The sequence below is a fragment of the Carettochelys insculpta genome, chromosome 3, assembly GCF_033958435.1.
Source record: "Carettochelys insculpta isolate YL-2023 chromosome 3, ASM3395843v1, whole genome shotgun sequence".
NCBI classification, from domain to species: domain Eukaryota; kingdom Metazoa; phylum Chordata; order Testudines; family Carettochelyidae; genus Carettochelys; species Carettochelys insculpta.
The window spans coordinates 48443379-48458629 of NC_134139.1; the positions used below are offsets into that span (position 1 = coordinate 48443379).

At 44.9% G+C, this 15251-nt stretch overlaps 1 protein-coding gene across 1 annotated transcript in view; it reads right to left on the reverse strand.

Annotated features, from left to right (window-relative positions):
- Positions 1 to 15251, reverse strand: part of KIF6 (kinesin family member 6) — a 310424-nt gene that overhangs the window by 217577 nt on the left and 77596 nt on the right. Inside the window, exons 8-9 of the mRNA XM_074988562.1 lie at positions 12182 to 12325; positions 10383 to 10469 (exon numbers count right to left, since the gene is read on the reverse strand). Coding sequence (XP_074844663.1) covers positions 10383 to 10469; positions 12182 to 12325 — 231 coding nt within the window. The remainder of the gene's footprint in view (positions 1 to 10382; positions 10470 to 12181; positions 12326 to 15251) is intronic.

Below are 15251 nucleotides of genomic sequence, written 5' to 3' on the forward strand. Positions count from 1 at the left end.
GCCCGCTCCTGCAGCTGGAGGTGCTGCTCCGAGACCTCCAGCTGCCGGCGGAGGATGGCCAGCAGCTGGGGGTCCGTCGCTGTCGGCGGTTGTAGGCGCGGGGTCCGCCGTCTAGCCCGCTGAGGGGCCGGTCGTTCCTCGGCCGAGGGGCTGCCCTGGAGCGATGGTCCCGGAGGGCTCTCCGGGACAACTGAGGCCTTGCCGGCACTCTCTTCCGGTCCTTCTGATGGTGCAGGTGCAGGTGCAGGACACAGGAGAGGAGGGGGGGAAGAAGAATGGAGACAGGCGTTAGTGTGGGCCCCGAGCCGTGGCCTTTGTCCCCCCAGCCCTGTGCTGCAGGTTCCCCATCCCCGTCCCCGGGAGATGCTGCTGTGATGGATGGGGTTCAGGGGTCCCCCTGCCCTGCACCCCGTCCCCTGGTGGGAGCGACTCTCACTTCACCCCCCAGGGTCTGACAGCAGAAGAGGTTTCTTAGGCCACAGATGGCCACTTTCTGGCAGGAGTGACAGCACCAGCTGTCGGAGGAGACAGTCCTTCCAACCCGTTGTGGGGAGAAGACCCCAAGGGGGGCCCCTCTGGGATGCAGCTTTCCCCCTCCTCAGGCTGGCTGCCTTCCAGCTCTCCCTTCCCCTAGCCTCTACCTGTGGCCCCCGCCCTCGCCCCTCAATTCCAAGCCAGCTCGGCTCCTCCCTCCTGTTTGTTCAGGGCAGAGGTGTCACCTGCCAGCTGTAGCGCCAGGATCCTCCTTTGGCCCTGGGAGCTCTTCGGCTCTTGTGGCTCATATGTAGCCTGAGTCTCCCTTTGGCACCACCCCCACTCCATCACATGCTGCTGCTGCGGGGTGTCCCACCCCCTCCGCCCGGGGGCCCCTCGAGGTTCCGCTCCCCCCTGGCCCGGGGATGGGGCATGGCACTGTCATGCGGGGTGGGGGGGGCAGGGGCTGATGGCTGCAGTGCTGTGAGGGCCATGGCCCTGGTGTCCTTGGGGCCATGGCCATGTGAGCATGTGGGGGGCCCTGGACACATATCTCTTACCTCCGCCCCTCAAGCCCAGGGGTGTCCACCAGACAGGGGTACCTACCTGTCGGTCCGCTCCCACGGTCCGGAGATCCCCGGGGGTCGGAGGCCCTGCTGCTGCTCCGGGATGGCAGGAGGAGGATCTGCAGGCTGCATTCTGCAGAGGAGGAGCCCCCCTCCTCCTCCTCCTCCTGCCGCGATGTCCCGGGGATGGCCTCCGGGGGGGGCCCCCGGGGTGCGGGGATTGCCTCCGGGGCGGACTCCGGCTGCAGGGCCTGCTCGGGCTTGTCAGCCGAGGTGTCAAGGGTGGCCGGAGGGGAGGACGTGTGCCGGGAGCCCAGGATGTCCCTGAGCTCCCTGTAAAAGGGGCAAGTGACGGGGGCGGCCCCAGATCGGCTGGCCGCATCCTGGGCCCGGGCGTAACCCTGCCGCAGCTCCTTCACCTTACTCCTCACATGATCAGGAGTGCGGGCAGGGTGACCCCGGGCAGCCAGGCCATCGGCCAGCCGAGCGAACGCATCTGCGTTCCACCTCTTGCTCCCCATTACCTGGAGCACCTCCTCCTCGCTCCAGAGCCCCAGCTGGTCCCACAGCTCGGCCTCCGTCCAGGAGGGGCCCCGCTGCCGCTTCCCAGCCTGGCTGGACCTCTGGCTGGGCTGGCTGCCCTGGCTCCCCTTGGGGGGGGGGTCCCCTGGGGGCGCTGAGGGGGCTGCCGGGCGGCCATCGCAGCTCTGAGGAGCTGAGGGTGGTGCAGGCTGGCCGCGTGTGCAGGCTGCAGCCTGCACATTCCCTCAGCTTCCTGCAGAGGCAGGGAGGGGGAGGGGACCTTTAAGGGGCCGCTCCACGCGGCCACCAGTGAGCTGAGGGGCTGGATAGAGCGTCTCTCAACCCCCTCAGCTGATGGCCGCCATGGAGGACCCGGCAATTTCAACGTTGCGGGACGCGGATCGTCTACACTGTCCCTACTTCGACGTTGAACGTCGAAGTAGGGCGCTATTCCGATCCCCTCATGAGGTTAGTGACTTCGACGTCTCGCCGCCTAACGTCAAAGTTAACTTCGAAATAGCGCCCGACGCGTGTAGCCGCGACGGGCGCTATTTCGAAGTTAGTGCCGCTACTTCGAAGTAGCGTGCACGTGTAGACACAGCTAAAATCACAGATCCACCAATTCCAATTCTAATCCTGCCTAGGCCAACAGTGCTTTACTTCCCAAACCACCTTATGAACTGCAGCATGCTGAACATGTGGGCAAAAGCTCTAAAATGTGTAGTAAATTTGGGGTCCTCCAGGTGTTCCACTGCAATCGATATATCTTTGGCCATGAAAAGGATGCATTGCAGGATTAAATCCTATAAAAATCTCATGAAATGTCAAACTTCTTCTGTGAGCCTTCATTTTATCTCTCATTTTAATATCTAGAGTTGTGGGGAAAAGAATTTATAGCAAAGTATGAGAAGACCCAGCAAGGATCACCCCTATCCCCACTGAACTTTCATAGCAAGTTAAAATAAACACAGAGCCATTAACACAGCGGTGGCTAAAATGTGTTAGATAACAGCAAATGTCAGTCACAGTTAAGATACTCATTAATCAAAAGAAAAAAACATGCCTGAGGAATCAACTGCCTCCCATGTCATATAAAAACCTTTCTTTTTTTTAAATTAATAAATTATGTGTCCACGGAAATACAAACACACAATTAAAAATTAACTGTGTCAGACACAGAAATTACAATGAAGATTTCAGAACATTAAAAAGAAATGATTCTGGACAGCTACACTGAAAAAAAGGACACAAAATAATTTCAACCCGGAAGCATTCAAATTCTGTGTTCCTCAAAGATAAGAAACCATAGTCTGGCTTTCAAAGATAGCCCCCATTTCCGCAATTTTATGCCCACTAAGAATTATGGGTTCTGATACTAGTAGTTGAATAGCAACAAAAGAAAAAAAAAAGATTTTATCTTATATTCCTTCTGAGATCTTTGTTCTTCTCTATATACAATCATACCCTGAGATATGCCCATTGGGGTTACGACAATTCAACTTTACAAGGAGTTTCACTTAATACCCCTAATTCAGCTTATGAGGCATTTCTTCGCATTTATGAGGACTGATTTGGATTTCATGCGCCTCAGCAGGACGCAGCTGCCCTGCAGCAGGAGAAAGGCTGCGGCTCCAGGCAACGGCTACCTGCAGCTGCTGCCCGCCCAGCACATCTCTCCGCAGCTCCCAGCAGCGGTTTCCCGGAGCCCCCAGCCGGCCACAGCGGGCGCCCACCTCCAGAGCCAGGAGAGGAGGAGGGCACAGTGCCCATCCGCAGATCTGTCGCCCTTGGCACCTCAGCCCACTCCCGCCTTTACCTTGACACTGTTGTGGCTGGTTTGGGTCTCCACCTCAGTGCTGCAGCAGTGGCGTACCCCAGCCCAGCAGGTGGCTGCGAGCTCCCTGAGCTCCTGGCAGCACAGGCCGGGGCTGGGCGGAGGCTGGTGGCTCTGGTAGCCAAGCACTGAGGGGATGGAGTTGGCCATGTTGGTCTTGACAAAGAGGCCATTCAGGGGGGCAGTAGCACGGTGCGGAGAGGTAGGCTCGTCCGAGTCTTGGCAGTAGATCACGCCATCTGCGAGACGTGGATGCTGGGCGCGCAGCCCATCCTGGCCCTGCTGCTTGCCCCCGCAGGCGGCTAGGGGGCCACCGCCGCCCCCGCTGTGCAGCTGTGCCTTGGGTGTCACTCGCTGCCTGCAGTGTTCTGTCCCATTTAGTGCCTAGCTCGCCTGCTGCTGCCACCTCAGCCACCGGCAGCAAGGCCTCTCCGCCGCGGAACCCCGTACGAGCAAGACATTGCCCCTCGCCAGCCGGGGCCTCCTGTGCCTGCCTAGCTCCCCATGCAGCCAGCCCCTGGCACTGCCCCCTCCTCGCTTAACCTAAGCTGCACTCAGGCCAGGCTGCCTCCCTGTGCCCTGCTCTGCCCTGCCCACTCCCTTGCACTGGCCCCGCTTCTGCAGCCGTGGGCAGCTACCCAGCTTTGCACCCCCTTCCCAGGCACTCTTGAATTTCTGTTCCCCTCACAGCCCTGTCTCTGCACCTGGGACAGCCCCCGCAAAAGCAGGTAAACAGCCACATTATAGAGTAATTAATGAAGAGAAAATGCCATGTTATGTTGTGTTATAACTAGTGTTAACTATTCAAGTAACGGTGTTCATTTTAATGGGATTTTGTGTTGTTTTAGTATAAATCGGTGTAAACTTTGGGGCTCAGTAACACATAACACTTTTTCACGTTGAAATTAATCGTAATTACGTTTTTGACTTATGAGAATTCACCCTAAGAGGGGTTTTTCAGGAACGAATTACCCTCGTAAGGCAGGGGAAGACTGTATTACAACTCATCTATCAATCTTTCCTCACTGTATCCAAGATTCCACTGCTCTGGAGAAATTTATGTAATATTACTCAAATGTTGTCATGTGTCAGAAGAAAATTTTTTTTTAATCTTCAATACACAGCCCACTTGCTGACACATTTATCATTATGTGCTATTGTGAATTGAACAGTTCATTTCTTACAATGCTCTCTGACTTTTCAAAGGAAGTAGGTTAGCAGTTCCACAAGCACTGCAGAAAAATACTTTTTATTTATTTATTAATACACTACACTTCAGGAGTATAGACATTCACATCAAATGATGCCAATATGCAATGAATCTGAGTGTTGCATACAACATCCTTTCATGGAAATAGTAGCCACAAGTCTAACAGGCAAATATGTATGCCCTGTATTCTAATTCTCTTATACACACACCAAAGAAGTAGTTTGCCACTTTTTTGTGTCAAACATTCTCTTCATGAGTGTGGATTACTACCCATCTTCACTTCTGGAACCCCCTTATAAACCCCCTAGTTCCTGCTTCCATCAGGAGCTGAACGTGGACTACTGCCTAATGCTTTATCATATAAATTCCTTTCTATTCCTAATTTGTTCTTCCTGTTCCTTCTTTAATGGTGGCTGGAGCAGTGGAACCTCTTTTCCTGGATAGAGTGAAGTTAGCAGGCCTTTGTGAGGAATGCTCCAAGGAACAGTTACCAAGCCTTATATCATACTAAGCACTGAATAAGCTTACCACCTCACTAGCATACCTTATTTCTACAGAACTATGAAGCCAAATCTATTCTATCACTGTCAGGAATGAATGCTCATAAAAGGGTTAAAACCCAGAGTTAGTAGGCTTTCTATTGGCAAGCAGCCAGGTGAGCCAATGGGAAATGAAAGGGGAATTTTTGATTTGAAGCAGTTACCTGCTAACAGAGTCTTTTGTGCAGCCAGAGGAGAGACACAAGAATGTTTTAAGTCTGAACCAGACTTGGAGGATTTCAGTAAATATCCAGGCCTTGAAAGAAATCTGGGAATACAGATATGTAAGTAGAAAAGAAATGTTTAGTCAGAAGTGATCAAGTTATTTTTTTTTTTTTTTGGGTTTGGAGCGGGACTTCTCAGGCTGACTGGTGTACCACCCTATATGCTGTAACTTTTAAACTGAATCCCTGGGAAGTAGTTCTCTGTGTTTTAATTTACCTTTTTTTAGTTGTTCTGTAATACCTAGCAACCAAGTGTCTTTATCATGTATATATTTTTGTTGTATCAATAAATCACCTATTTTAAGGCAATGATTGGATTCATGTGTCCTACAGAAGGGTCTCTGTGCATGCATACCTAAGACTGAAAGGTCAGCTATCAGCGATTGCAGTGTGTTTGTTTTTTTATCTTTGTTTTCAAGTTCTATCCTAAAGGAGGGTTATGAACTTGAAGTTATCCCACAGAGAGACATTTCAAGTATGTCTTCCTGGCTGTGTCTATACGTGCCCCAAACTTCGAAATGGCCATGCAAATGGTCATTTCGAAGTTTACTAATGAAGCGCTGAAATGCATATTCAGCACTTCATTAGCATGCGGGCGGCAGCGGCGCTTCGAAATTGACGAGCCTTGCAGCCCCGCGGCGCGTCCCGACGGGGCTCCTTTTCGAAAGGACGCTACCTTCTTCGAAGTCCCCTTATTCCCATGAGCTCATGGGAATAAGGGGACTTCAAAGTAGGCGGGGCCCTTTAGAAAAGGAGCCCCGTCTGGACGCGCAGCGCGGCTGCAAGGCTCGTCAATTTCGAAGCGCCGCTGCCGCCCGCATGCTAATGAAGCGCTGAATATGCATTTCAGCGCTTCATTAGTAAACTTCAAAATGGCCATTTGCATGGCCATTTCAAAGTTTGGGGCACGTGTAGACATAGCCCCTAGGTTCTATAGAGGGGTTTCTCACTTGGGTAGTAGCAGCTATCTCCCAGGTTCAGGGGATCTGTGACCTTGGAAAGCTTTTAAGCAGAAGCCTAGAGAAACAAAGTATTTGTAAGATCTCTTGTGGGCCCCCACCTTCTGCACTTGGAGCATCAGAGTGGGGAACAGCCTTGTCAAACACTAAGACAGCTATTACTAGTGTCCTTTCCTTTCATTTCTGCTGAATGCTTCCAAATTATAAATAACCATCTAAATACACCTGGATCAATAATTATTGGAACAGAAAACATGAGATTAAAGGAAGCCAAATTTAAGCACAGAAAGAATAATTTCTAATTCTAAATTCTCATCCCTGCTCTCCCTACGGACAGTAAGTTCTACCCTGCATTGCTATCTCTGATGGTGCAAGGAGTGTTTGTGACAAACAAGGCAAATGAGGATAGCACACCCACTGCTCTTTCTCCTAAGATTCAGAGAATCTGGCTGTGTCTGTACTAGAAAGTATTGTGGAAAAAAGGGGGCTTCTGTCAACATAACTCAGGGAGCACCTACACATAAAGCATTCTGTCGACAGAGTCTCGACACAACTCTGCATTTGTCTCGACAGTGTTGTCCCTTGAAAATTTGAGGAATAACACTTTTGTCAACAGAGAGGGCTTCTGGTTCACCTGTTTACAGAGCTTTTGGTCAGCAGTTCTGTCAACTGAGGGCAGGGCAGAGATCTTGCTTCCAGAAAAGCCTTTTCCAGAAGCAAAAGCTGCCGTGTAGATGGGATTCCTTCAGGAGGAAACCCCACTTCCGGAAGAACTCAAATGTCTGAGGAATAAAGGTTCTTCTGGAAGTGGGGGTTTCCTTCCAAAGGAACCCTGTCTACATGGCAGCTTTCGCTTCTGGAAAAGGCTCTTCCAGAAGCAAGGGCTTGTGGGAATGTGCAAATGAGGCATGAGATATTTAAATCCGTGCCTCATATGAATGTTCCCCTGTGCTCATTAGCATACCCCTTCCAAAAGGTCAGTGCAGTATAGACGTGGCCATTGTGTCTAAAAAAATTGAATCAAAATGATAAGATAGTAATGTTAATGCCAAGGGAAAATATGTCTGCATTAAGATTTTTTTTTTTATCTTAATGTCAGGATACTTGTGGTACTAGATGTGGTGTACCATCTTCCTACTAGATTATGCCATTACTAATCAAGGAAGACGGATGATGATATATTCAAGAGGATTACATTTAGAATTCTCTGATTACATTTAGAATTCAAGCCATCAGTATGAAACAATAAAGTATACATTGACACAAATCCCATCAATGTTCTTGTGTCTACCAGATGTTATTTTTTACTTGCTTTTTTTCTTCTGCTTGACCATCTTTAATAAGAAAATTATTACTTATGGATGAACATAAAATTAGAATAATGCAAAATACATAAGCATTCACACATACTGGCTTTGTGAACAGTAAAAAAGCAATACCATGTGGCAAGCAGTAAACAGGGAACTGCAGCATGCTTAGGAAAGATAAGTTACAGAAAAATATTGCTTTGAGAGATAAATTATTTTAGCAACTTCGGAATTCATTTACAAATTTGACACGTTTAACCTAGTTCTGAACAGATCTTAAATATCATGCATTTCAAGGGCAATTTCCACAACATTGATATTTGCAGGAATGTGATAGATCCTACTTAATTTGCTTCAGTATTTTGACCAAAAATTTCAAATTAATAACAGCAACAGTAATGCTAATAATAAGTCAGCCTGAGGCAGACATCCTGCACAGAAAATTTCATCCCTAAGATTTGGCAAAGTTATAAGCAATTGAAAACAGGGCCTTATAATGTCTCAAGCAACCTTTATAAAGACATGGATACCAGCCCCTACTCAAGTCCTTGAAAAGATTCAAACAAAGAAGCATGCTTACTTCATATAAATGTTATATTATGAAGAGCAGAGGAATATAGTTTTATTCTATACTGTAACCAAGAAGCAGAAACACTGTTAGCAGAAAAGGAGAGAAAACCTGACAGGGCAAATAGTAGGTTCAAAAGTATAATTCACTAACAGATTTGTCATTGGCTGATACTATTAAGTAAAATTCTTAGAGAATGCAATCTTTCATTGTGTATTTACTATATTTGATCTATGCTGAAAGTTCAATTTGATTTTAATTTCTAATACATTTATGATCTATACATACAAAAGTGTCAGGGTTAAACTAAGTCATCTTCAGGAGTGAATTCTCCATTGTATAGTAAGGTTATCAATGATAATTGTAGAATATGTTCTCAGAAGTTTTAATTTCAAAAGCAAATAGATGTCCTCCTTTACAGAATTAACCAGTCTTCATCCTGCACTGACAGAGAAGTGGCCCTACCTTAGAATAACAGTTTCAGACTTGCTCCATCTTAGGGCTTTTAGCTCAAGCACAAAGTAGATATTCCTTAGTTTTATCAACCCATAAACTGCATATTTGCTGTTAGTGATCTGGCTCATATGGCAGAGTAATGAGCCTTCCTTGGAAATAATATACTGAACAGAAATGACTCATTAAACATTAGTCATCGTGGACTTCACCATGAGATAATTTACAGTGACATAAAACAGACATTTTAAGTCAACAGTCAACTATTTGGAAATAACACAAGGAGGTCTGAAAGCAAACTTAATCCCTATCAACACTATTTGGCTATGTCTACACTATGTCCTGGCAAAACTGGGCTTTTGTGAGGGAAAAACGCAGAGCATCTACATGCAAAATGCACTTTGTCGACAGTTTGTCAGCAAAACGCAGAGCATCTACATGCAAAATGCACTTTGTCGACAGTTTGTCAGCAAAACGCAGCATGTCTGCTGGCAGTGTTATACCTTTCCCCATTCAGGTATAATACCTCTTGTGACAGTGTTCTGTCAACAAACCTGCCGTGTAGATGCTCTGGGGCCTTTTGTCAACAGACAGGGCTTCTGGTTCACTGAACAGCCCTGTTTGCAGTGCTTCCAGTCAGCCACTCTGTCGAGAGAGGGTCCAGCAGTCTTTCAATCTGCTTTTATAAGTAGATGCAATCTGTCAACAGAAGTTTTGCCAGGAAATCCCTTCTAACAGTGACTTCTGTCAACAGAAGCTTCTTGTGTAGACATAGCCTTTAATAATGATAATTAATATCAAAGCAAACATTCACAATTCTTGTGAATTCATAAGCTTCAATGGTTAGTTTATGTTACTCATAATACCTAATACTTATTTTTTATTGATGGTATGTAGGATTGTTCAAAGTGCTCAGCACTGGCCTAGCTACTCCTTTTACAGTCAATCGTAAAATTGCCATTGATTTCATGGTAGTTGTGTTAGCTCTTACTGAGTACTAATGATATGGTATACAAAGCAGGATACGCCTTCATAGCTCCATAAGTCACTTCTTCATAAGTAAGAAATCTCTATAATGAAATCTTTAGAACATGATGATAACAAACTTTTTCATAATATACACTGCATCTTGAACAGGCTCTCTCCTGGACCATCTGCCCCCTCATTTGCTGTCACATTGTCCATTTCCTTTCACAGGGCTTCATCTGCTCCCATTGAAGTCAGTGGGGGAAATTTTTATCAACATCAATGGAGCAGGATCAAACCCTAACTTCCCATCACAATGTTTTGTGGCAACTGCTCATATAAAACAGTAATATTAGGAAAATGCTTAATGTATGCTTTACTGTTTTTCTTGCAATACAGCTAGTAAAAGAACTGGAAAAGGGCACCATCAAGTGACCAGACAGTATTCTATAAATCACTAGCAAGAGTTCTATGGGCTACTGGTAATTTGTGAACCACAATTTGGGTACAACTGCCCTGGAGGAAGTGAAAGGATTTTTATGAAAATTATATGACTGTAGGAGTTTCCCATAAAATTATGAGCTTTTAAAAGTTCACTTTAATCTTAACTATCCTCAGAAAGCCAAAAAAATAAAAAGCAGTAATTTTACAGCAAAAGCTGGAACTTGTTTTTAGGATCATGAAAACTTCAACATCTGCATGGCTGTACCTTTTGTATTTAAACAAATAAACAAACAAAACAAAACAATCACCCTCTTACCAGTCTAGGGTCAATTTCTTCATTAAGAACTGCCTCGTTTTTAATAAGTGCAACTCTCTGTGCAAATCTGCAGGTTGATATAGATTCCTGGAAGGAAAAAAATAACTCCTTGTGCATACACTGATGTAAATCAATATGCTAAGCTCAACTCTAAGTATAGAAATTTAAGGAGGAATTTTTTTGTTTTAGATTTTACTGTATCAACCTCACACTCCTGGTGCTTCAAAAATACAAAGAAAAAAATTCAGTGCAACTATTCTAACTATTAATATATTAATCTGTCAGATGAAACTAAACTCTCAAATAAAGAAACCCATCTCCATATTTTTGGGAAAATTTCAGCCAAATGAATAAAATATAATGTCTGGTAAATTTTGCTGCAAGAAATTGAAAATTGTCACTGCACCATTATTAGCTTGCTCATTTTCTCTGATTCACTGATTGAATCAAATATTTCAAAATAGGAGCCTAAATTCCAATACCAAATAGACTCACCAGGACACAAACTGATGACTGGATGAAATGGGAGTCTGCAACACACAATATGGGTAATTGCATGGACAGATTTATGCACAGGGATGTCCTTAGGATTTATGGGGTCTTACACTGTACAATTACACTGGTGACCCATGATCAATGGCAGCCCAGAGGTGGGGAGATGACATTTCTTAGACATATGATTTTACAATTTTCAGCAACATACTAATGAAATTTTAAAAGCAAATTGCAAACTAAGGTCCTGGAGACTATCATAGTACATTCAAAACTGTCCATATATACTTGGGGTTGCCAGTTAAATGGTTTTATTACCACTTGAATGGCTCTTTCACAGGTTCACTGTTCCGCTATGAGGTCTGGCAGGCTTTTTCACTTTTAAGTTAAGTATATCCTTCCCAGAGGTAGCAGAGCCACAGAACAGGGATAGGAAGAGGTGGCTGGGTGGACATTAAGAGCCAGTGGTGCCTCAAATTTTCAGGTACTCTGTGACACTGTATATTCTGTGTATGAATAAGGACGGCCCTGATTATGCAGTTTGCATGTGCTGCTACAAATTATACCTGCACAATTACCTGTTCACTACTCAATAAGTTTAAAGAGTGTTGATTTTTATTAATTATTGTTGTCACTATATTCTATTATCTCTCCCCAAAAAGTCAAGTTTTCTTTTACTGCCATTGCTGTTATGGTATCAGCCTTAAACTGGCAAATAAACATTATTTTACTGACCTCACCAAAGTCAATGGAAGTGCTGATATAGACTTGTGGGGTGGTACTGCACCAGTAATGATTATCAATATGCCCTTAAGAAAATTCCTTGCTAAACCTTATTCACAATTCATGCATTTCATCATCAGGAAGTTGGCTTTAAGTGTTCACCTGTTTATTACTAGACATATCTGCTCTGTCAGTTTTTCCCCCTCATCTGAGGTTACTTATAGAATAACAGAATTCATAAAGGACACATTTGTGCCTGATTCTGAACCTATCTAATATTTAATGCTGCTGCTTATCTTGTAAGATTAGTCAATGATATTATAATATTATAGACAGAGATTATATTCACCCACATACCTGATCAGAATTCAGTCTTGAAATGTGAAGTCAGTTACAGAGATATCCCTATGTAGTGTACATAAGGTATAGTTCTAATCTATCACACTGTAACTTCCATTGACAGGAATGTAGCTTGGCAGCATAGGCAAGAAAGATTTTCAAACTTCACTATGTCAGGTATTCAGGCATATAAGCCTCAAAAACAAACATTTATAAAATCACAAGTTCAGAAAGGTATGACATACATCTATGTTTCTTTTGTCTAAGGAGAGCGTTGCAATCATGGTGGTCATGCAGTTTCCTCCCAGGCTGTCTCTGAGCACTGAAGTCATCATGGAGTTCCTGTAGGGAATGTGAGATCGATGTTTCTCTGCTAGAGCAATTATTACCTGAAATAAGAGCAGCAATGCATAAAAATTTCAAACCTCCACATGACTGTACCATATGCACCACAAGAGGAAACATCTACTGTGCAATCTGAAACCCTAATATTACAAAGAGTTATGCACATATTTAACACTAAGCACAGGTAGCTACTACTTGTACTTCAGAGGCCAAACAAAAGTGGATTTCATTGCATTCTAGTTTTGCTTTGCAATGTCTCAGCAAAAAGGAAACCAGGACACCTGAGCTACTCTACATTTGAGTTTGTCTCTGAGTCTGTCTGCCTGTGTGTCTGTTCAAGCATTCAGAGTTGCTCGGTCCTTAACTGTTTTTGTTTGCTTGTTTTGTTAAGCAGGATGCAGGAGTCAGGGCATGGTCTGGAGTGTGCTGGAGTCAGAGTAGGGGGTTGGGAGGTGGTAGTGCAGGGAGGGGAGCTCAGGGTAGGAGTCTGGAAGATGGAGGAGTTTACCAGGGTTGCCCATGGTAGTGAGAGTGGCACTGCTTGAGCAGCAGCTCTTCCTGGGGGGCTGGGGCTGGGCTGCCCTGCCAGCAGTGCTCCCTGAAGGGCCACAGTGGCAGAGGCTGTCCTGGTTGGCCCTGGCCAGTGGCTCCTTCCAGAGATGGTTATCACAACTATGCTTCCTGGCTGGTAGTGCTCCCCAGATGGGCTGTGGCGGCAGGGGCTGTACTGGCCAGCCCCCTGGGGTGCACCACCAGCCAGGCACCACAGCCCCAGCCTCCTAAGAGATGCCACTGCCTGGGAGGTGCAATTGCGATGCCCCAAAAAAGAGTCACCAGCCAGGAAGCATGGGCTGCAGCCCCCCAGAAGGAACCACTGCTGGAGCAGCACCGCTCTTATTGCTACAGGCAGCCCTTGTAGACCCTCCTGACCTCCCAGACCCTTTGTATTCACTCCTGCTCCCTGCAGGGTGCGGGGGGGTCCTCCTTCCCTGCATCCAGCAATGGGGATAAGGGCTTGGCAGGTGGGATATGGTCTGGGGCTTTGGGATAGGGCAGGTGGCCTGCAACAAACATGCAGAGCCCCAGCTGGGTACTCTTTTACAGGTGTGGCCACTCCCCTGTGGACACTGCAGTATAACCATCTCCCCACCCCCACCCTTGCACTCATCTCCCCATGGTCACTGCAGGGCATAACTGTTCATCTTCTCAGACTCCTTTCTTTCTGAGTTATGGAAAAAATAGGATTCCATGTAAATCCCATTGTTCTGGCACAACCAAACCCTCATCCTGATTTAAGTTATAAGAGGAAGCTACATACCACATTTGGTAGTCCTAGCTCTTATTGTTTAGGAGTTCTTGAACAAATGGGTTCATGGACAGAGGGATGGACACAGACACAAACTCTCTCAAATATATAGTAGACCAGTGTTTCCCAAAGTGTAGTATGTGTTCCACCAGTGGTACTTAACAGGATTTCAAGAGCTATGTGGCAGAAAAATCAGGAGACAAGTACTGGGATGGCACTGGGAGAGGGGGTACACCAATAAGGCCGAAGTCCCAAAAGAGGTACTTAAATATTTTAAGTTTGGGAAACAGTGTAGTACATGAATATGTACCAGCTCATGCATTTCCATAACTATGAAATAGCTTTCAGATTCTGGAAAATATAGTTTATGACTGGCCACCTGGTGTACTAAGTTCATGTTCAGAATACACATAGTAGATTGGGTTTTTTAGACCACATACAAATTTAAATTATACCACCAGAAAGAGTCTGAAGGAGATTGGCTGGTTAGAATTCGTATATTTTCACCTTGTACCTTTATACCAGAGACAGGTAAACCTTAGACTACAGTATTAAGATATCTTGACAGGTTGATTCTCTCTCTCACTGTGTTCCTGCGAGTATTCTAATTTTTTTAAATAAATAATTAAACAGAATTCAGTGGAACTAGAGGAACTATTCTGTATTCCATAGTTGCAAAATTCCAAAAAGAGGAGGCCAGAATAGAGAAGGGTGGAAAAAAACAAACACAGTATTATCAACAGCATCATTTTTACTATTTAGCTACATATTACAATGGCTTTTGTGTGTCTCTTGCTGCAAGTTAAACAGAAGCTAAAACCTTTGCTTAAAAAAATGTATCTACTCTCAACAGCACCCCCAAATCACCTGAATCGTTGATGAAATTGTGTGGTTGATATTTTCCAGTTTCAAAAAAACAAATTAAGTTTTTCACTTGTTCGTTTTCCAAATGTAGTATGCAGTGGGATAAGTCCCCATGCATTAACGGGAAAAATAAACTTATGAGGTATGAAGTTGTGCAGTATGCTCTGCTCCTTTCTTCATTCTTTTTTTCCATTTGTCTGAGTGTCAGCCTCATGGGCCAATATGTACCCTGTTATTGTGGTGTATACATGTTTTAAAGAAAACTTTTGGAAAAAGTAGTGCGTTCACTAGCAGAACTCCAAAACCAACAAAAGTTTGGCAAGAGCCATAGTGTTCACTGGACTATGGAAACAATACTATGTATTAACATTCAAAAAGAACTTTAGTCCTCTAGCAGGTGTGACAAGGCTTACATCTACAGGCAAAAGAGTCTTTGAAAAAAAATATCCAAGCTATAATTATTCTCAGTGCTTTTTTTGTCCAAAAAAAACAAAAAAAGGTGCCAATACTCAGCAAGCTTCCTGACAACCCCCCCACCAATCAATCCCATGGGTGGGGCTGCTGAGATGCTGGTACTCAGTACTGGCAAGTACCGGCACAAAAAACCACCAATCATTCCTATTTATTAACACAGCAACAACAAAACATATGTACTATAATAGTAATGTATTTATTAATATGTTATTTTGCTGATACTTTTACCCTTGACTGGAATTTTTGATTGCCCAAAGTGGATAAAAGGTCAAAACAAAATAAAAACAACCCAGGGAGATATGTAGAAATAGTATGTAAAGATGGTT